This window comes from Rhinopithecus bieti, unplaced genomic scaffold, assembly GCF_001698545.2.
Source record: "Rhinopithecus bieti isolate Rb0 unplaced genomic scaffold, ASM169854v2 scaffold_11291, whole genome shotgun sequence".
Taxonomy (NCBI): Eukaryota; Metazoa; Chordata; class Mammalia; order Primates; family Cercopithecidae; genus Rhinopithecus; species Rhinopithecus bieti.
In genome coordinates this window covers 1,324,069-1,347,107 of record NW_016807158.1, presented here as the reverse complement: position 1 = coordinate 1,347,107, position 23,039 = coordinate 1,324,069, and the positions used below count along the sequence as shown (strand labels likewise).

General features: G+C 40.0%; 1 protein-coding gene and 1 pseudogene across 2 annotated transcripts in view; one reads left to right on the top strand and one right to left on the bottom strand.

The window, feature by feature from the left end:
• Positions 1-23,039, top strand: part of MAGI2 (membrane associated guanylate kinase, WW and PDZ domain containing 2) — a 1,515,811-nt gene that overhangs the window by 1,430,699 nt on the left and 62,073 nt on the right. For both annotated transcript variants that reach the window (XM_017880419.1, XM_017880418.1), the window contains one exon: positions 21,736-21,874. In XM_017880419.1, the coding sequence (XP_017735908.1) occupies positions 21,736-21,874 (139 nt within the window). The remainder of the gene's footprint in view (positions 1-21,735; positions 21,875-23,039) is intronic.
• LOC108534863 (60S ribosomal protein L23a pseudogene) lies at positions 2,584-3,053 on the bottom strand (annotated as a pseudogene).

The following is a 23,039-nucleotide window of genomic DNA, read 5'->3' as shown; positions in this document are numbered from 1 at the left end:
TATATATATATTCCAATTTTCTTTATTCATCTGTTGATGTATACTTAGGTTGTTTTCTTGGCTATTGTGAATATGGTGCAATGAACATGGGCATACACAGATTTCTTCAAGATTCTGATTTCATTTCCTTCAGATATATAACCAGAAATAGGATTACTACTTTAGTAATCTATAGATGAAAAGAAATTTGTAAAAATTCCATCTAAAATAGCATCAGAAAGATTAAAATACTTAAAAAAAGTAACCAAGGAGGTGAATGATCCATATACTGAAAACTATACAACACTGATGGAAGAAATTGAAAGAGACACAAATAAAGGAAATGATACCCTGTGTTCATGGATTGGAAGAGTAAATATTGTTAAAATTTATTCTACCCAAATGATCCACAAATTTAATGTAATCCATATCAAAATTCCAACGGCATTTTTCACAAAAAATAGAAAAAGAAAATCCCGGAATTTGTGTAGAATTCTTTGACCTCAAACCGCCAAAGTAATCTTAAGAATGAAAAGCAAGCTGGAGACATAACATATAGATTACTAATGACATTGTTAATGTATAGAAATGCAACTGATTTTTATATGTTAATTGTGTATCTTGGAACTTTACTGAATTCACTTATTAGTTCTGACAGTTTTTCTGGTAAATTCTTTAGTATTTTCTATTTAAAAGATTATGTCATCTGCAAACAGAGACAATTTTGCTTCTTCCTTTCCAGTCTGTATGCCTCAGCATAATGAAACCGACATACAACAAGCACACAGCTAACATCATACCCAAACTTTGTTTTAAAGAGGTGGCCCTTGGCTGGGTGCAGTAGCTCACACCTTTAGTCTCAGCACTTTGGGAGGCCGAGGTGCAAGGACCACTTGAGCCCAGGAGTTTGAGACAAGCCTGATCAACATAGTGAGCCCCCATCTCTACAAGAAAAATTTAAAAAGTTAGCTGGGTGCAGTGGCGTATGCCTGTGGTCCCAGCTACTTGGGAGGCTTAGGTGGGAGAATCACTTGAGCCCAGGAGGTCAAGGCTGCAGTCAGCATGTTCGCACAACTGCACTCCAGCCTGGGTGACACAGTGAGATCCTGTCTCAAAAAGAAAAAAAGAAGTGGCCCAAGGAGGATGTGGAGCAAGCGTAACTCAGCCTTGAATGCGGGGTTGTATAATTCAGATTGTGCTTCAGATCCTTTTGTGGGGAAAAAGCAGCCCTCCTGACATGTCAAGTAGGAGTTGGGATGGTGACACTGAATAGTAGATATTGGACACTCTGAGAGGAGCACCAGTGGGAACCAATGCAAAGAGCTATATGATAGGCTCACAGGTAGGCCCTAGAAGGACACACTGAACAGTCAGGCTCCTTTGGAAACAGGTATGTCTCATATCTGAGCTCCCACATGAAGGTGAATTAGAGGCCTCTAGTGAAAATAACAACTCAGATGTATACTCTGGGAAATTACACAGAATATTGTCATCCATTGTAAGAAGAGTGTAAGAATCAGTGACTCACGTTTTAAACTGTTGATTGTTTCTATTTCCACTCCTTTATGGGAATTCTCACTCCTTTTAAACTGACCACACTATTATCATTGGCACATTAAAGTGTCCTGGAATGAAATGAATACATGTAAAATTTCCATTTATCTCCCAAGTACCCAAGTGGCAATAAATCTTACACTGAGAAAAGGCAAATTGGAAAATAGAAATGCACTGGAAATGTCCAAGAGAACATGGCAATAGTTAAAACAATGCCACAAGGAAGTATATCATAGCTTTCTGTGCTAACAAAGGTATTGTTTCTTGGTGTACCTAGGAGAATTATGGAATAAGAGCTTGAGGAACCTCATATTTTACACAATTTTAGGTAGATCGTTATAAAAATACATGGCATTATACAGTTCTTCTATTAGGTAAAAACCTTATCTATAGTGATGTGTTACTGTTTTCAAATCTGTGTTGTGTTGGGAATATCCAAATTTGAAAAGGAATAGAGTGGTTTTAAAAAGCTCCCTATTTAATTTGATGCATACTCAAAACTCACTTTTGAATAGACTGGAATAGGCAATTGGGCATTAAACAGAACACTATTGTAAAATGTATAATTTAAGGGAAAAAAGTTAATCATTTATAACTCAGTTGTTTCCTAAATATTTCACTAAAGAAAATGTCAAGATGATTAAAAAATTTCACTTTGATTTATATGATTAATTCTTTGAGAAAATGCTTTTCATTTTCTAAAGAAGACCTCTTAAACATCTATGGATTAACTTCTAATAAAACCTTTGTCTGCAAATTACAATTAAAGTATTTGAGTTACGAATTGATACTTAATGCATTTCATGAAACTTTACAAGTGAAGTAGAGAGATAAAGCATAAGTATTGTGCTTAAACTGAAATGCTGATCATTATTCACTGTATGTAACCAAAGACTTTGGAAATCATTTGTTTTTTCTTTGTTTTTGTTTTTTGTTGTTGTTGTTGTTGTTGTTGTTGAAAAGATATATAGATATATATAGAGATATAGATATAGATATAGATATAGATATAGATATAGATATATTTAGAATTAGGCAGCTGGACTCAGTTTAGATGATCCCAATTTTGTTGGCAACATCCAAAGCGCCTTAATCAGGAGCCAGTCGAACATATGCCTTTTTCTCTCCATCAGGCCGAATCAGGGTGTTGACCTTGGCCACATCAATGCCATTGAGCTTCTTCACAGCCTGTTTAATCTGGTGCTTGTTGGCTTTAACATCCACAATGAACACAAGTGTGTTGTTGTCTTCTATCTTCTTCATGGCAGACTCAGTGGTCAGCGGAAACTTGATGATAGCATAGTGGTCAAGCTTGTTTCTCCTGGGGGCACTCTTCTGAGGATATTTGGGCTGCCTCCGGAGTCGCAGTGTCTTGGGCCGCCGGAAGGTGGGTGACGTGCGGATCTTCTTTTTTTGTGGCTGTGGAAACCTTTTAACACTGCCTTCTTGGCCTTTAAAGCCTTTGCTGTGGCTTCGGCTTTAAGAGGGGCAGAAGCTTCCTTCTTCACTTTCGGTGCCATCTTGTGAAAAGCTGGAAATCATTTGTATTNAACCTCTATGAATTAAAACAAGAAAGGCAGCCCAATGGGAAAAAATTGGCAAAGTACTTAAGGAAGAATTTATGAATGAAGAAATCCGAATGGCTAATAAATATCTGAAAACATACTCAGTATCAGGAAAATGCAAATTAAAGCAGTAAGATAGCACTTTATATCCATCAAGTTGGCAAAAGTTTAAAGTCTGGCAACTCCAAACGTTGGCAAGGATGCGGAGAACTGGAAACTTACTGCGGTCACTACTGGAAATTGGTGTAAATTGATGTAGCAACTTTGGAAAATAATTTGGCAACATCAAATAAATTTAAGGATGCACATATACTCTACAAATCAGCAACTCCACTACTATGTATATAGATCTCATTTTTGCTAATATACACGAGCATACATTTTCACCAATGTTTATTGCAGCATGATTTTTAATTGTAAATATTAAAGGGAAAATCCTAAACGTACATCAATAGAATAAAAAAACTGTAGAATATTTATATAATGGAGAATTATATAATAGTGAAAATGAACTGTGTCCTCTATATGAACAGATATCTTCTATATTCTCTAAACTGCAATAACATAATGTTGAGTCAAAAAACAAGTTGCAGAATCACATATGTAATGCTATTTATGTAAAGTTTTAAAACTTGAAATATTGAAACATTCCTTATGGATATGTACATATGCAGTGAAAATCATAAAACTGGAACCAGAAAGACACCCATCAACTACAGAATAGCAGTTACCTTTGTGAGGAGAGGAATAAAGTCAGAAAGCATGCAAGGGGCTCCAAGTCTATCCTGAAGACTTTTTTATGCAAAACAGTTTGAACTAAATCTCTCATAATATTAACCGAATTCAAATATGGTTGGTGAGTGCAAAGATGGGTGTTTTATTATTCTCAACTCTGTAATATTTTAAAATATTATATAATTTTAATAATGCATGAATATTACATAATTTTAAAATTTACATAATTTTAATAACACATGAAATTTTCATCATAGATTTATAAATCTGAGAAGGGTTCTTTAAAAGTCATGTGCGCTACATACACCCTACCCACAGATCTATTAGGACACAAGTCAGCAAAGACAAGGAGTTGCCTTTCCTAAATTTAAAGCTCTAGACTGGGGATTGGCAAACTTTTTATTTTTTTATCTTTTATTTTAGGTTTGGGCATACATGTGAAGGTTTGTTACATAAGTAAAGATGTGTCATGGGGATTTGTTGTACAGATTATTTCATCACCCAGGAATTAAGCCCAGTACCCAATAGTTATCTTTTCTGCTCCTCTCCCTCCTCCCATCCTCCACCCTCAAGTAGACCCCAGTGTCTGTTGTTCCCTTATTTGTATTCATGAGTTCTCATCATTTAGCTCCCACTATAAGTGAGAACATGCAGTATTTGGATTTCTGTTCCCGTATTAGTTTGCTAAGGATAATAGCATCCAGCTCCATCCATGTTCCCAAAAAAGACATGATCTCATTCTTTTTTATGGCTGTATGGTATTCCACGGTTATATGTACCACATTTTCTTTATCAGATCTGTCAGTGATGGGCATTTAGGTTGATTCTATGTCTTTGCTATTGTAAATAGTGCTGCAATGTCAATTCACATGCATGTGTCTTTATGATAGGATGACTTATATTCCTCTGAGTATATACCCAGTAATGGGATTGCTGGGTCAAATGGTAGCTCTGTTTTTAGCTCTTTGAGGAATCACCATACTGCTTTCCACAATGGTTGAACTAATTTACACTTCCACCAATAGTGTATAAGCTTTCCCTTTCTCCAAACTTCACCAGCATCTGTTGGTTTTTGACTTTTTAGTAATAGCCATTCTGACTGGTTTGAGATGGTATCTCGTTGTGGTTTTGATTTGCATTTCTCTAATGATCAGTGATATTGAGGTTTTCTTTCATATGCTTCTTGGGCACATGTGTGTCTTCTTTTGCAACATGTCTGTTCTTGTTGTTTGCCCACTTTTTAATGGGGTTGTTTGTTCTCTGGTAAAGTTAAGTTCCTTATAGATGCTGGATATTAGACCTTTATGAGATACACAGTTGGCAAATATTTTCTCCCATTCTGTAGGTTATCTGTTTACTCTGTTGATAGTTTCTCTCTCCGTGCATAAGCTCTTATGTTTAATTAGATCCCATTTGTCAATTTTTGCTTTTGGGCAAACTTTTCCTATAAAGGGACAAATAATTCACATTTGGGCTTTGGGAACATGCAGTCTCTCATGTAACTACTCAGCTCTGCTGCAGTAATAGTACAAAAGAAGCTGTAGGCTGTATGTAAATAAATAAACATGGCTGGGTTCCAATAAAATGCTACTTAAAAAAAAAAAAACACACAAGCACTGGGCTGGATTTGACCTATGGGTCACAATTTACCAACCCCTACTCTTAACTCAGAGATGCATACATTAATTCCAATATTAACTCTCAATAAAGAAGACAACTCCAATTATTAGAGTTTTATATGATCAGCTGTAAGGTGAGTTTGAAAGTTTCCTATTGAATAAGTTTTAATGTAACTAACATTTTTTGAAAACTTACCATGTGTCAGCCACTGTGCAAAGTTTACCTGCATATCACTGTGATCTTCTCAACAACCTTATGAGATGGACACCACCATAATTCCCATTTTCAGATAAGAAAACTGAGATTTGCAGAGGTTAAATGACTTCTCTAACATCTCTAAGTTAATAAGTGGTATTAGTCATAAGGTGCAAACCAAGGGCTCCTGATTCCACCAGAGCCCGTGCTCTTAATAACATTGCTACCATTGCCACATTATCTTCCTCCACAGTGTCCTTCATACCTTCACAATGTAAGTTATCCTGTATAAACAATAACAACTAAAAAATCAAAACATACTGTCAGAATAGAACCTAGCATATTAGGTTTTAAGAATAAACATATGTTACACACATTAGTCAGTAACCCTTTGTAAAATTTGGTTAATAAGAACTTAAAGAAGAAATGAAAATGAAGTCACTTTTCCATTTTCTAGAGTAAGAATGAGTAATTAAAATTAACAGATAATCCACAAGCTTTATCTAGTTCCCTATTTTGATTCTGTTCTTTCTCTCCACGTGGTATAATACTATAAGTTCCCAGCCTAGATCTTTCCAGTTATCTAGGAAATTATGACTCAGGCCAGAGCCAAAGATAAAGACTAAGTTCTTCACATTTTATTTAGAGAATCACCAATAGTGAGGCCAGCCACCTCCTTGTGGTGGCTGTTGGGAGCTTGGGATAACAGTTTGTAAAGCATTAACCATCCCTTCTCTCCATCCCACCCCATTCTCCATGAGGGAAAAAGGTATAATATTTGCCCCATTCTCCTCCTTCATAATAGGGGATGCTTAAACCATCCTTGCCCTCTACTCCATGGGAGACTTATGATTGCTTCTTGTCTAAAAGTAGCTGAGCCACTGACTCAGCAGAGACCCAGTTGAGCTAGGGATTGGAGAAAAGAACTGAGAAAAGATAGAGAAGAGAGGTAGTTCTGGGGAAGCCAGCACTCCCACCATTTCCCATGGGTTGAGTGGACACTACAAAAGGCGATTTGGGGCTTAAGCCTGTTGGGGCATTTGCTAACTAAAGTGACCCCTACTGAAGAGGCTGTAGGTTAGAATAATCATGGTGGGGAAGGGGGTGCTGAGTGAAAGAGGAGGAGGCCAGCCTCATCTGTATCTCCCAATATGGAGATGTCTTCCAAAAAAGATTTATGATCTTCCAAAAAAGTAACCCAAATCATCCTCATGAGAGAGACAGCATGTATATCACTAAATTTGAATTCTCTGAGGTCAGAAATCTTGTCTTCCTTGATGTCTTCTTACCTGTTCCCAGCACCTAACACGACCTGGCACAAAGTAAACACTTGATTAAGATCTGCCATACAGAGAACACCAGCAAAAAGAAGAGAGCAGACTTGCCACCAGCAACTCTTGATCTCTCTAGGGGATATTGTCCCTCACACATACCCTGCTGCCAGCACTTCCTTAGATGACTGGAGGGATAAAGAAAGGAGTGGGGGGCGGCTGCAGAGGGGAAACAGGGAAGAATAAGGACCTTTCTCCACTTAAGTAGCTCAAGCCTTCGTCCTAGTGTGCAATGAGAGTGGGAGAGATTTTAATTGAAGATTGCAATGCTAATTGCACTAGACTTTAATAGATTAAAATGTTGAAAAAATAATGGGATTAGGCTGCTACCCAGTGGGAAAAGGGCAGGAGTCAACAGCACAGCTGGTAGCAGTTATTGAAAAAATAAATCACTTGCACATTGTCTCTCAGTGACTATGGACAGTTCAATCAAACCAGTTACATTAATAATGTGATATCCTTGGAAAACAAAGGTGATAAGAAAATAAGGATTTTCTGTCAGGACAGGCCAGTGGAATTGTTTTTGTAGAAATGGTGATGAATTTGAGGGTTCCCATTCATGTATTTGTACCCTGACCTTTGGTGACAAGTGGCTCACATTTGTAAAATGACTATGCAGCACCACACCAAAGAACAATGCAAGATTGTACAGGGTCAATGCGGGAGGGTCCAGCCTCCACAAGTAGCAATATAATGATGAATTCAGGCAGGTTTGAGGGAGTATCACTGAAAGATATCCAAAGAGTACTAGTAAATGCAAGAAATGGAATGGAAGAAATGGCAAGAACCATAGTTTAAGGCAGAAACCAAGAACAGAAAACTAGAAAATACACTCAAGGAATTAAAATACATGGACAGAGGAAGCATCATGAAGTGGACTGAAGTTGTTCTTGAACAGTCACCCACACAGTGTTGAAGGTACCTGTCTAACCCAAGTTAAGGGGTACAGTAGTGGCATGGGACAGCTCAAGCTAAATAATCATGCAAAGATTAACTTGGTATCTTAGTACCAATGGTGCTCATTCTGCATTATTTATTGATTGATCAGTTCCCAATGGAAAAAATATATATGAATTAGAATTACATTTTTCAGGGCTAATTTGAATTTTTCTGCTCCCTCCAGCCCATAGAAGGTTGGTTGGTTGCTTGCTTGCTTAGTAGCTTGGTTTGAGAATTAAGTGAGATAATATTTCAAAAGTACCTGGCATAAAACCATGTTAATAAGTGCTAATTATTATGAAAGGTCTATTTTTTCATCTGGGTGGTTCACAACTCTGTAACAAGCTCTTGGGTAATTGAGATCTTAGTGTAGAGATGGAAACTAAATGCACATATCTCGTGGCATAAGTATAAATGTTCAAACAATTTAAGTCTAGTTAGAATGTATGATAGAGTAATATCACTTTAGCTATCTGTTTCAAACCAATTGTGAAACTCTTAAATAGCAGCAAGTGGTACTCTGGGTTCTGAACATGGAGGGCGCCTCTTTTATCAACTTCCCAACCGTAGTCAGCTAGAGTGCAGTAGCATGATCTCGGCTCACTGCAACTTCCACCTCCCGGATTCAAGCAATTCTCCTGCCTCAGCCTCCAGAGGAGCTGGGATTACAGGCGTGTGCCACCATGAATTTTTTTTATGCATTTTTAGTAGAGATCGCCTTTCAACATATTGGCCAGGCTGGTCACGAACTCCTGAACTCAAGTGATCTGCCCACTTCGGCCTCCCAAAGTGCTGGGATTATGGGCATGAGCCACCAGGCCCAGCCTGCCATTACTTTCAGTGGCCAAAATCGCAATTACCTTTGTACCAATCTAATACTTCACTGGATGCAGGTGTCATTTTTCAAGAAATTGGTAAAGCAATAGAGGTAACAATATGACTGTGAATCAAGATATGCATGGGAAAGTCTCCTTTTGAAATGGCTAATTATCCATGGGATGTATGTGGAATTCTGAGAGCAGCTGCAGTTACATTAATTAGACAGTTATTAAGCAAAACTGCAAAGTGGGACAGTTCAAAAAGTACATTGCAAAGCTACAATAAACAAGAGGCTTTTTATTTTAGTGATTTAAGAAAGCTTTACATTTTTATTTCCAATTAACCTATCAATAGTGATGTCACTTAAATACTCCTAAGGAATATTATCTCCTCATTAATGCCAGAAAACATGCTGCCCAATTTCATAGCTCAGCTGTTCGCATGCATGGATGGACAATCTGAATTTACTTGAACAGAAACAAGATTTTTAGATACTCGGCTACATTCCTAGTTGTAAAATTTAAGTAATTAATATATGACGTTAAATAGTAAAAGAAAGTAAAATGGATAATGTTTATTTTGTGCATCGAAATGATAGTGATGCACTGCTACTCTTTCTATTTATTGTGTTAGCATATCAATAGAAAAATCAGTATAATCCATGCACTCGTTGCCAATACTATTGAGTATTATGGCAATAAGTACAGATTCTCTGGAGAGCTGACTTTAAATTAAGCTATTAAAGAAAGACTGTATTTTTATTACGGCCAAACAAAGATAGTAGACCTCAGAGACATGAGTGTTTTCACTTAGTATACTCCTTGTGCACTGTTAAAATTGGGCACAAGGACATTCGTGATCCCATTGATCTGAAACTTTAACACATGTAGTTTTGAAAGCTAACTACAAAGCTAACATTTATTTGAAGAGAAGGTAGTTATAGTGACCAGGGAAATTCAGACCATGAAGTACTAACTAGATGTATTCACACTTACAGCTATCCTTAGTACACGTTAATTCTTTTTCATCCTACTCATGCTTGAATGAACCTGGGTTTTAAAGCTATTTGTAGCACATGAATATGTATTTTCAAACAATGTCCCAAAGGTTAATAATACATCAGAAAATCTCAAATAGCTGCTTCATGTAGAAGGAACCTTTAACTCTGAACCAAGTAAAGTCCTACTATTGTGCCTTTCTCCCCACCTGCCACTTCCCCAATGCTAAAGCAACCTCATAAGGGGTAAGGAGCTCTGCGTGTTGAAATTAGGGAACCTGCAACAGGTCTTGTTACTTCCACTGATAAGCTATGAGATCTTTCATAAACTCCTGTTTGCCCCAAAGGTCAGTGTCATCACCTTAAGTAAGGATAAGAGAAACCAGAGACAAAAAGATTAAGATGAGCTCCTTGCCCTCAGTGTCCCTACACGTGCTTTAATTGGTGTCTTAGTCTGTTTGTGCTACCATAACAGAATACCTGAGGCTGAGTAATTTGTAAAGTAGAGAAATTTATTTCCCACAGTTCTGGGTTCTGGGAAGTCCAAGATCAAGGCACCAATATCTGGTATAAACCTTCCTGTGTCCTCACATGGCAGATGGCAGAAGGGCAAGAGAGGACAAACCCACTCCTGCAAGCCCTTTTAATGGCAGCATTCATCCATTCATGACCCAAACACTTCCCAAAGACTCTGCCTCCCTACACTGTTGCATTGGGGATTAAGTTTCCAACACATAAATTTGGAGGAACACATTCAGACCATAGCAGTAGGTGTAGAGTAATAATTATCAGCAACTGCTTCCTTAATTTACCCCCAAATCATTCAAACAATCATTCTCTCTCGCATTCATTCACTCTTACTCTCTTACACACACACACACACACACACATACATCAGTCACTACTATGTTAAAAGCTACAAAAGATATTGTGAAAATATACAACGAAATCTCTGCTCTCAAGCTATATACTGGGAGGTAGTTATAGAATAACTATCATAAATAAGAGTGTATTTCCTAGTGCTTCTCACAGGACTAGTAAATGCAAAAATCAGCCTGTCTGCTTTCAGCCGGTTACGCCAACAAAGGCATGGTTATTTCAGAAAGAAAAGAGATGCTTCCACCTTGTGGCTGTGTCTTCCTCAGCTGGTTGCTGGCAAAGGCTTGCTCTTTGTAAGCTTTTTGTTTGTCCTTACAAGTAGAAGATTGTGTTGTTTTTACTTTAACACTTTTTTTTTTTTTTTGCCTTCTTCATATTATAACAAGTATTAGGGACCTTTGTTAAGACCTTGTTCTCTCAGAATTCAAGGTTGCCTTTGGCCAGAGTGAAGTAGATAGCATTTACTTATTCACTTAAGAAATATTCATGAAGCTCTTATCTTATGCCAGGCACCTCAGTTGACAGTCGGAAAACCATAGTAAACAAGGCACAGGCTGACTCAAAGACCCCTCCAGTCTCCCATACACCCTCACCTCCCGCAAAGACTCTCCCTTTGCCATTAATCATTTGTGACCTACACAGTAATCATTTTTGCCCCCACTGCAAGTTTTGATCATCTATTATTTTTAAGGCAATACATCAGCTACTACTAGAAGATACAAAGATACACTCCCTCTTTCCAAGAGTTTATAATTTAGTAGGTTCAGAAATGGTAGTGGGGAGAATACATACACAAATACCTAGACTAACAGGTAGTATGACTGTAAGTGCTACAAGAGAGGCATAGCTATAAGAGCAGTGGACACAGAGAGAAGGGAGGATAAAATTCACCTGGAGTGACCAGTGATGGATTCGTGGAGGATTTGAGCAGAGCCTTGAAGAATGGGCATGATTAGGAGATGGGACTGAAGGATCCAGGGAAAATGACAAAAATAATAAGGAAGGCTGAGGACAGCAGCAAAAATGCCGAGGAAGAAAGAGTGGAGGAAGTACAAGTGGGCCAGACTAAACACAAGAGAAGGGTGGTAATAAGCCAGAAGATTACAGGGACAAGGTCCTAAAGTATCTACACCTCATGTCAAGGAGTTTGGATTCTGTTCAAGAAGCATAGGGCAGGAGGGGAGGTGTTTGAAAAGGAGTGAGGCAAAATCAGAGATGGTCTTTGAAATATACTTATGGCAACCATACAGATGGAAAGAAGAGGGGAAAGAGAGGAACAGCTAATGTAGAATAGCAGCAAGAGAAACAGGAAATGAGAGGCAGCTGCTGGAGACAGGGTACATGTAGAATTGACAGGACTTGGAAACTGAGAGGATACAAAGGTAACTCTGACATCTTAGGCAATTTTAAAAAGAGCATTCAACTCAGTAACCCTGAGGTCACTCCTCTTTCTGTAATGGTATAGAGGCTACACACGTTAAAGTAAAATATTAAAACAAATAAAGGTTTCCAAAAACAGTTTCTCCAATAGGATTTGAGCTAGGCTGCCACTTGATTTTTGTCTTGTTCTTGAATTATTGCTTAAAGCCTTCATCTGGCATATTTGATGTTTTAAAATCTATTCCACCCTGCACCCACCCCACCCCAGTGCTGGTTCTTCCTTTGTTCTACCTTCTCCCCCAGATTTATTCTACTTCCTTCTCTGCCCTATTCTGGGGGAATGATGGCTATGGCTGTATCACCCAACCCCTCTTGCCTTCTGGCTTCCTGTTGGATTTGGCCAATGAGAAGCATCGGTAGGAGATCAGAGGGCAGAAAGAGAGAAAGTACACTAGTTTTCTATTCCTGCTGTAATAAATGACTGCAAACAACACTAATCGATTGTCTTACAGTTCTGGAGTCAGAAGTCTGAAATCGGTTTGTTTCACTGGGTTAAAATCAAGACACCATGTCAGCAGGGCTGGTTCCATTTGGAGACTCTGGGGTAGGAACCCATTTCATTTCCTTTTCCAGCTTCTAGAACGTCTTTGGCTTATATTTCCTTCCTCCATCTTCAAAGCCAGCAGCTTAGCACCTTCTGTCCTCTCTGACCTCTGCTTCTGTCTTGCATTTCTCTCTCAGACTTTGACCTTTGTGATTATATTAGGCTCACCCAAACAATCTGGATAATCGCCCCATCTCAAAATCCTTAAGGTATGCACATCTGCAAAATCCTTTTTGCCACATATTCCAGGGACTAGGAGGTGGACATCTGGGGATGGGCGACACTATTCTGTCTGCCACAGAGAGGCTGGGGTATTTCTTACCCTGTTGCTCCTGCCTTGGTGCTGTGAGCCTGGCAGCATTCCTTGCCGCTACAGCTCCAGCTCTAGACGGGCAGCCTCTCTTTCATGGCTCCAGCTCTCACTCAGCCCCTGTAACTTCTTTTCCTCCCCGATGTCGTTCAGACTAGAGGTGGTAACAGCACTTGCCATATTTATCCTTCATTCCCTCAACAGCCCTCTTTGATTGCACTAACCCCGCCCATACTTTGAAAATAGTCCCATCGTTAAATTATCTTCAAAATCCCAACTAACTGATGTCCCCGCCACCCATCTTGGTATACCTTTTGATGCTCATTCACACTGTTAACTTGTCAGGTCTAGGACTGGTGCACACACAGTCTGAGATAGAGATGTAAATACAGAAGCAGAGGTCAGAGAGGACAGAAGGTGCTAAAAAGTTGAAATGTAAATGCAATATGCAAGACAGTTGGCTTTAGGAAAACAAGGAATTGTTATCATGAGTCAGTATAGAAGTCATTGCACAAAGCCTAATGCTTATCCAGAAAATAAATGTATCTGATTAGATAAGTATACATAACAATAATCCCTCATTTTCTCTAAATTACATCCAAGGAAGGGAAATAACAGCTCATACAGAGTTCACAATAGAAAGTTTCCTCTTTGATTTCCTTTTTGTTTATTTTTCAGTCAACTGGGGAAACTGACTTCATGACCTAATGTAAGTGATTTCTGAGCATCTGGATAAGCTAGCTGAGCTGCCAATGATAGCTTTCTATTCTTAGGCAGATAATTGTAAGATATTGCCCCAGTCTCTCTTCACCTGAGCAGTCAAACTAGCATATGAAAAATGGAATGACAGTAGTTATTTTTCCTTTTTAGAAAATGTTTTGCTCCAACCAGCTTGTATTTAAAATCTCTTTCTTCACATTCATATTGGTTGCCACACTTGCAGTTATTTATCTGTATTAGTTTAGGGTTTGGATTATCTGCCCAACATTCATGAGATTCTTTTCCTAAGAACTTCATCCAAAATCATGGAATATGATATGCCATTCATGTCCTATAAGAATTTCTATCAGGTAGTGCTTATCAAACAGAAGAGTCTTTGGTGTTTTTTTTTTTTTTTTTTTTCATTTTAACCTCTCAGTGATATTTCCAGAAAAAGATCATTTGCCCCATTTCACCATTTAATACACCCTCAGAAGCTCAACCGCTTCTCTCTCAGATTCATTATGAAAAATGTATTACTTTTTTATCTCTTCTACCATTATTATAATTATAATGATCTATTGTTAATTGTAACTACTGTGATTAATAATAGATTATATTTGTATATTTAGAGATTACAAAGCACTTCCCATATATTATTTGATCATGATCAAACCTGGTTGACATATATTATGAAACCAAATTAGAATTTTATTATAAACCTTGTTTACATTTGGTTTAAACTATAAGGAGCATACAGCCAAAAGATAATTTCTGAAAATGCCTTCTTTCAAACATTCATCCATCTGTTGAACAGACGTATGTGGATATTTCCCATGTGACAGAGTTCCTGTCCTTGGAGAGCTTACAATATTATTGGCAAAGGTCAATACTTCTAAAGAAATGCACAGGAAAGGCACCTGACCCAGACTGCTGGGATCATAAAAGCCTCTCTGGATGATAACATCCCTGAAGTTTGGTTCCTAAGAGATAAGTAGGATTTCCCTTTTTGAAGTGGGGAGAAGATTCTAGCAAAAGGAACAGCATGTACAAAGGCACCAAAAAGGAAACACGCCAAATACCTTAGAAAGGTAGGAAGGGCGAGACGCAGTAGCTCACGCCTGTAATCCCAGCACTTTGGGAGGTGAAAATGGGTGGATTGCTTGAGCTCAGGAATTCGACACCAGCCTGGGCAACATGGTGAAACCTCATCTCTACCAAAAATACAAAAATTAGTCAGACATGGTGGTGCACGCCTGTGGTCCCAGCTACTTGGGGGGCTGAGGTAGCAGGATTGCTTGAACCTGGGAGGTCAAGGCTACAGTGAGACGAGATCATGCCACTACACTCCAGTCTGGGTGACATAGTGAGACCCTGTCTCAAAAAAAAAAAAAAAAAAAGAAAGAAAGAAAGATGAGAAGTGATCACCCAGAGAGCATGCATAGAGCTAGGGGAGGGGAGAACTTAAAAGAATTAAACATTAACCCCAGTTAAGAGCCCTAGAAGAGGCTGGGTACGGAGGCTTACACCTGTAATCCTAGCATTTTGGGAGGCCAAGGCAAGTAGATCATCTGAGGTCAGGAGTTCAAGACCTGCCTGGCCAACATGGTAAAACCCTCTCTACTGAAAATACAAAAAATTAACCAAGCGTGGTGGAGTTCACCTGTAATCCCAGCTACTCAGGAGGCTGAGGCAGGAGAATCACTCAGACCTAGAAGGTGGGGGTTGCGGTAGGCCAAGAACGTGCCATTGCACTTCAGCCTGGGCAACAGAGTGAAACTCCATCTAAAAATAAATAAATAAATAAAATGAGCCCTAGAAGAGTAAGGAGATTTAGAAAGAAGCAATCTAATAAAATTATCTATATGAGATTAATATCAGTAACAGTTGACAAGGAAAAAGGAAAGAATCAGTGAGGAAGATACCAGATCATAATTTAGAGTTCAACTACTTCCACAGTAGGGATACTGTGTCATATTCAAGTTTTACATATATTTTCATGTTTTAATTTAGAGGATTTTTGTAAATAGAAAGGGAGGCTCCGGAAGGGAGAGCTCCCCCTAAACCTTTGCTAGAGCCGGCTCCCTGATATGAATGTCCAGTCAAGGCAACACTCCCACCATAGGATAGTGTGCTCAAGTCAATGGCCGGACATTTTCTGAGCTGTGACTACATCTTTTCTAAACACAAATAATAACACCACCAAAGAAGGCATACCACCTGCAGCAAGTGGTAAATTCTCAGGATCCTGCAGTGGCCTTTCACTTCCAGTACCAGCTTGTTCCCCTCACCTTTGTGACCCTCCTAAGCAGGTTATGTGCTTAGACAGAACCTTGATGAAGGATTCTTCTCTCTTCTGTGTATCCGTAAGGGTCATTTCACACTTCTACTTGGATGAAGTTTCTTGAGAGATGCTGGGACTATATTGGGTTTGATTTTGTTTTGGGGGGGTTTTTTTGTGGGAGTCTTTTATTTTGTTTTGTTTTAGAGATAAGTCCTCACTCTTGTTCCCCAGGCTGGAATACAGAGGTGCAATCATGGCTCACTACAGCCTTGAACTCCTGGGCTCAAGTGATCCTCCCACCTCGGCCTCCTGAGTAGCTAGGCATGTACCACCACACCTGACTAATGTTTTTTATTTTTTGTAGAGATGGGGGTTTTGCCATGTGGCTCAGGCTAGTCTTGAACTCCTGGACTCAAGCAGTCTCCCACTTCGGCCTTCCAAAGCACTGAGATTATAGGCATGAGCCAACATGCCCAGCCTGAGAAACTCAATTCCTCACACCTAATTATAATCTGGGATTGTTTTAGTCATATATGATCATACAAAATAGGCTCTGATGATGCAATGGTAACATGAGGGCAATTAACTGATTACAACCAGCTAAGCATGTTTGTAGTGATGTCCAAGCAACCCTTTGAGCTGGGACTGCCATGACTCACAGCTAAAGTAAATCCAGGATTTAATCTAATTCTTATAAATATTTCACTGAGACAAGCCAAATACTTTATATATGACTTGACTACAAAAATGCATACAGTACAGAGTTTAAATTTTTTCTTACAACCTGAACTATTAACCACAAAAGGAATTCTGAGATGTTTGCCTTCTCCTGCCTTGGCCTTCCATAGGCAAAAAGAGAAAAAGTTTTTTACCTGGAAAGCCCCAAGCAAGTTCAAAGATTTGGTGTTTTGTTAAAGAAAAATCTGCTATGATGTATGAGCAGAAATGCAGGAGTAGGAATGCAGAACTTACTAGGCTGGGCCCTCCACACAGTAGTTATATCACTCCGCCTTGGCCCTGGGACATTACTCTAAGGTTGTTAGTTGCCCCAAGGGGACCACAGCTAAAAGTATCTCTTCCATAGGAAAAAAAAAAAAATGAGTTCTTAGAATTCCTCTTAAGTCGTTTGGTCAGTTTCCTAAATGTGGCAGTTCCTTGATCCACCTAATGCAGTGCACACAGAGACTCCTGAATTACCTTTATCTGGTTTTGGTATCTTGGTCTGTCTGTCTCTCTCTCTCTTTCTCTCTCCCTCTCCCTCTCCCTCTCAACTGGAACTCGATATTTTAAAAATACTCTAAGAATGAGTGGAGATCTTAGAAGTTTCATTTTAGTAACATAGCTCAGTTGAAGATAGCTCTGTGGCAAAGAGTATAGAAAGAGACTACACCAGCGTCACAGTTGGTCTTTTTCTTCATTTCTAAAAGTGCTGCAAATTTTCTATTGGTTTTACAAAATTAATTCTCCCGATTGTGATAGAGAAAAGTGACACTCTTTGGTCACACACTGGCCAGTGCACTGAAGTCAGATGAGGTCAGAAAGTAGGAAAGTAACAAGAGAATCTCTTGCCCCGCCTCCCGCTGTCCCCACCCCCCATAAGTCGATCTTCTTATATACCCAGATGACAATGAAAGAGATCACATCCCAAATTTATTTAGGGAGTTCCAATTAAAATTATTATACAGAATACTGATATTGGAATGAAAATGAAAATTCAACCCTTTCACAGGTCATACTGTTCCAAAGAGAGATGGGAGTCTTGAGGCCAGGTCTGGACTGAGTCTGTTGCCACTAAAACCAGGTCCCCGTGAGTTGGCCCACTTTTAAAATAATGCCCAGAGTGCTTTGCAACAGTCAGAGTCTATGTCGGCAGCAGCATTTTCGTTCCATTACCTAACCACCACCAGCCCCTAGAAATGTTTTTTTCCTTGATTTAGTAAGATCTTGAACTATTCCCAAACTTCCGTTGCTCCAAAATGAGGCAGAAAATCAGCAGACACAACCCCCACCACCCAATGACACTGATACCCTGGAATGGGGAAAGGGTGTAGGAGAGATTCAGCAGGTATCAGAGCATCTCCCTCTGAGGGGACCCTACATGGAAAGCCGAAATTATGGAAATCTTCCAGGTGAAGAGGTCAGCCCAGGCTCCTGGAAACCCGATAAAAATAATGTCCCTGACTTCCCGGAGACTCATCCCTGAGGCCCCCACAACTTCAGCTCACCCCTTGCGCAGCCCCTAAACCCCTCTGCTTCTCCACCTCCCATGTAGTTTTCAAACCACCCCTTCTCTCCTCCATGCTAATGCCTTCTCCTTTAAGTCTCACAAGCTCCCTGTAGGGAAAAGGGAAAATAAACACATACATGAATGAAAACTTCAAATTTTCTAAGTCTTGCTAAACTCAAGTATGGGACCAGAGTCAAAAGATGGGACTATTTCTATCACAACACAAGATCTCTTTTGCCCTCCACATGGTTTTTGGTTAAAATATCAGTCTCAGGACACAAGTAACTGCAAGGCGGCAGTGGCTGTCAAGATTCGATTTGGGGGTTCAAGAGGGTTTATACCTCCCTCTCCCATGGTTTCAAGATAAGCCATGTAGAAGTACTTCACTCAGTCACCAATATATGCAGTGCACCTCATCCAGACCCACAGTTAAAGGAGACCCAGACTCTGTGTCATTGTCCTCATTGTCTCCTTCCCCACAGCCTCCTAATGTCTCACTTGAATAGACCATGTGACAACGCTGCAACTCAGTTGCAGGAAGCTCCCTTCCTCAGTCTTCCACCTTTCTCTTCTTCCACTTTCCACACTGAGGTTGCAAGGAGATTTCTAAACACCACTCTGTTTCCCTGGTCAGGTTACCCCATGCTTAACTTTTTAGTGCCTTGCCATTGCCTTCAAAATAAAACCTAAACTCCTGAACAGCATAATAAATTACTGACAGTTTCCCAAATATACCATTCCCTCAAACTCTGCAGCCTTTGCTTATGCTACTCTCTCTGCCTAGAATGCTTTCCTCTTCACCTGGGGAACTCCTACTGGTACTTCAAAACTCAGTTGAGATGTCACCACCTCCTGGCAGCTCTCCCTGACTACCCACCACCCCCACACTCTGGGTTAGATGTCCCTTCTTTCTGTTCCCTTAGTACTTTGTGAATGCCTCTGTTATAGCAAAGATACATTGAGTAGTAATGGCCTTATTTACCCACTTTCTTTCCAAATAGACTGAGAACTTATTGTACAAACAAATGATACCATTTATCTCTATATCCCCAGTTGACTGTCTGGTACATAGTAGGTACTCAGAAATTATTTACTGAATGAAGACACTCAAAACCTAGGAGGGAAGACAGAGACTCATGAATCTGTAATGAGGCATAATAAATAGAGTGGGGTGCCATTACTACTGAACAGAGAGAGTGGACATCTCTGCTTGTGAAGAGCATAGGGTCGAGGAAGGCACCCATAGGAGAAGATTCTTAGGACCTTCAGAAAGGACAAGAAATCACCAGGCCTGTGGGGAGGAGGAGAAAAAAGAACAGCAGTATGTGTATGGGCCTGAATGCCTTAGTCAGCAGGACACATTTGGCAAGCTTTTCCTTAGAAGGATGACTCTGGTGACAATGAAAAGAGGTTGGTGGGAGAGTGACAGGGAAATACTGGAATAACCACGTAAAGGCCTGAATTGAACTTGTGAGCAATGGGATACATATGAGGACAGGGACAGATGCGGAGAAGTTGAGAAAACAAGGAGTGTAGCGTGACCCCCAGGTTTCTGCTTAGGTGAATGGTGCTGCCATTAACCAGGATTGAGAATTGAGAGGAAGAACCACTTTGGGAGAAAGGTAGTTAGCCCTGTCTTCTGCTTCTACTGCTGTTGACTTGGAGTTGCCTGTTGGACAGACAACAAGGTGAAAATGTTTAGTGATCAACTGGACATGTGAGTCTGAAGCTCAGAAGAGAGTCTAGCCAGGAAGGAGCACTTTTTCTATATGTAGCTTCATCGGAACTGCTGTTTTACTTTTTCAATTTAATTCTGTGCCATGAGGTTTCTGTTGTGGGAGAGGGCTACTTGGGGAGGGATAATTGGTCCCATTTCTGCCTCTGGCTTAGATACATGGCCTCTGGCAAACTATTCAACTTCAAGTTATGCCTGTCGCCTCAGAGGAAAGGAGACAATTAAGGAAACTTGAAGAAAGCTACTAGCCCTAAAACAGTTAAGTTTGTTCTGTCTTCTTGGTTTTTCTGTGGAATGTGAAGTCATGCCAGTGAGGTAAACCTCATCCATTGCCCCAAATCCATACTTCCAAAGGCAGCTGAGTATACAAAAGGAGGTCTTTACCTTCTGACATTGGAATCCTCCTTACCCCTTAGAGAATCATCCTTAGGTAGAGATGTCATTTCCTTGCTACAACATGTTCTTCCCCCCGACTTTGGGGGTCTTGTTTTTATGCTCTCCTGCCATTGTGATGGAAAATTTGTGTTCCTATTCTCAGCCAGCCTGCAGCATCCACACTGATAATGATTAGCGATAGAGAGTTTTTCTACAGTTCTGTTTGCATTACAGAGTTTAGACTGAGATCTGCTTTAAGGTACCTAACTAAAATAGCATTTTTGCAAAGCCACTCATTGTGCTTTTGCTGGTTAATTTGTCTTACGTTACTTGCACTGAGATGAGACATTTTTTAATTCTAGGGTTCCTGACAGTAATGGTACTGTGGGAGTTACATGATGTGCTCATGGTTGAACCTCCCTTATTTCAACTATCTGTTCACAAATGCCAAAAGGGAATTGCTTATGGAACCCAGTCCAAAAGGGAATTGCTTATGAAACCCAATTCAGGAGGAACTGGTATTTAACCAGACAGCTTCTGGCAATCAAGTGTGAGCATGGCAAAGATTTAGCCAGGGCATTAGTCACGTGGAGAGTATGGAGAATCTCATTTTTAATTCAAGGGGCTGTGATAGAAAACTCATGATGAAATGTGAATATCAGCCAACCACTGTTTACAAAGAAGGCAAATATCACAACAGCACCCAGGGAAATTTAAATGATACATACAAAAATTTCTGAGAGAAGCACAAAAACCAATCAGTTTATCCAACATGCTGAATTGGATGCTGCACTAAGTCAAAAGTTGGCAATAGATTCAATGAAAAGGCCTTGGCCGGGCGTGGTGGCTCAAGCCTGTAATCCCAGCACTGTGGGAGGCTGAGGCGGGCAGATCACGAGGTCAGGAGATCGAGACCATCCTGGCTAACACGGTGAAACTCTGTCTCTACTAAAAATACAAAACATTAGCCAGGCATGGTGGCGGGCGCCTGTAGTCCCAGCTCCTCGGGGGGCTGAGGCAGGAGAATGGCGTGAACCCAGGAGGCGGAACTTGCAGTGAGCCAAGATGGTGCCATTGCACTCCAGCCTGGGGGAGAGAGTGAGACTCCGTCTCAAAAAAAAAAAGAAAAGGCCTTAAAATGTTTACTTCTTGTTTCAAAGCAAAGGTGCCAAGTTATTGTGAATTTTAGTATCAGACATATGCCCTAATTTTTAAAACAATGCTAACTAGTTTACAGTCTCTGCCATAATAAGTAATAAGTAACAGTAAAAGTAACATATGGCTGCAACCTTCGTGGTCTGATATTTTCATTTCTGTAAAGGTAAATAAAGTTTGGTGATCAGATTCAGGATGCAGCCAGGGATTAGCCTCTTCCAAGAAGCAGCAGGCTACCACCAAATTATTTGGATGCTCTCAGGTCATCTAGACATGCTTTTTTTTTTTATCTGTTGACAATGCAACTTGAGTAAAACCATCTTTGACTGACTTAATTTTTCTTCAATCAACAGGTAGGAGATCAAATCATTGAAATCAATGGGGAAAGCACAAGGGACATGACACATGCCAGAGCAATAGAACTCATCAAATCTGGAGGAAGACGAGTGAGGCTGCTGCTCAAGAGAGGCACGGGACAGGTCCCAGAATATGGTGCGTTCCACGTTTTAATTCATCCTTTTGCTCTTCCTTCTGTGAACCTGAAATGCTTATGCTTATTTATAAAACGACATCAGCCCTCTATTTCTACATAAATATATATTTAGCTATCAATAGGTACACACACACACATACACACACACACACGTATGTTTATGCCCAGGAAATAAATGTGTGTGAACTCTTTCTTTTGCTCCCTCCATTAAGGAATGTTTAAAATATGACATGTAGGACCTTCCAGGGCATCTCTGAGTGTGCGAGGAGATCTAGCACCCCTTAAATATTAGAACTTTTACAATTTGACTGATGGTCTGCTGTTCATTTGAGTACACAGTAATTTATCAATTATTTCCTAACACTGTTTGTGCATCAGACTATCTCAAAGGATTTGTAACTGGGGCCAGGGACCAGCAGCATATCTTCAGGGTGTGAAATTTAAAATGTAAACTTCAGTTCACGCAATGGTTGCATTTCCTTGGCATTTAGGAATTATTCTGAAAATTCACTCCTGTGTTGTGTTTCTGTATGCTTTTGAGGAAGGCTTTAAAGCATGTTTTGATTCACAGATTTGTCTTCAAACATCTTTAAAGTTGTTGTTTCGCAGCAGCCCATTATAGACACTACTGACAACATAGCTCTAGTGTGTCCAAAACAGCTGAGTGGTCATTACATGAAAAACACCGAAACCTGAGGTGGTCTTTAAAGATAATCTCAGTGAGTGACAGACAGAAACAGAAATGCATACAGACACATCAGACTAGTGCAGATAATACCTGTTCAGATTAGGAAAACAAGATCTAACTGCTGACCTGAATAATGAGCTCTAAGTTGATTGAGATAAATTGACTCACTTTCCTCCTTCTATCCCCTACCCAAAAAAAAAGACTTCTAGGCTGGGCGCAGTGGCTCATGCCTGTAATCCCAGCACTTTGGGAGGCCAGGGCGGGCGGATCACCTGAGGTTGGGAGTTCGAGACCAGCCTGACCAACATGGAGAAACCCCATCTCTACTAAAAAGACAAAATGAGCCAAGCGTGGTGGCACATGCCTATAATCCCAGCTCCTCGGGAGGCTGAGGCAGAAGAATTGCTTGAACCCAGGAGGCAGAGGTTGCGGTGAGCTGAGACCACACCATTGCACTCCAGCCTGGGCAACAAGAG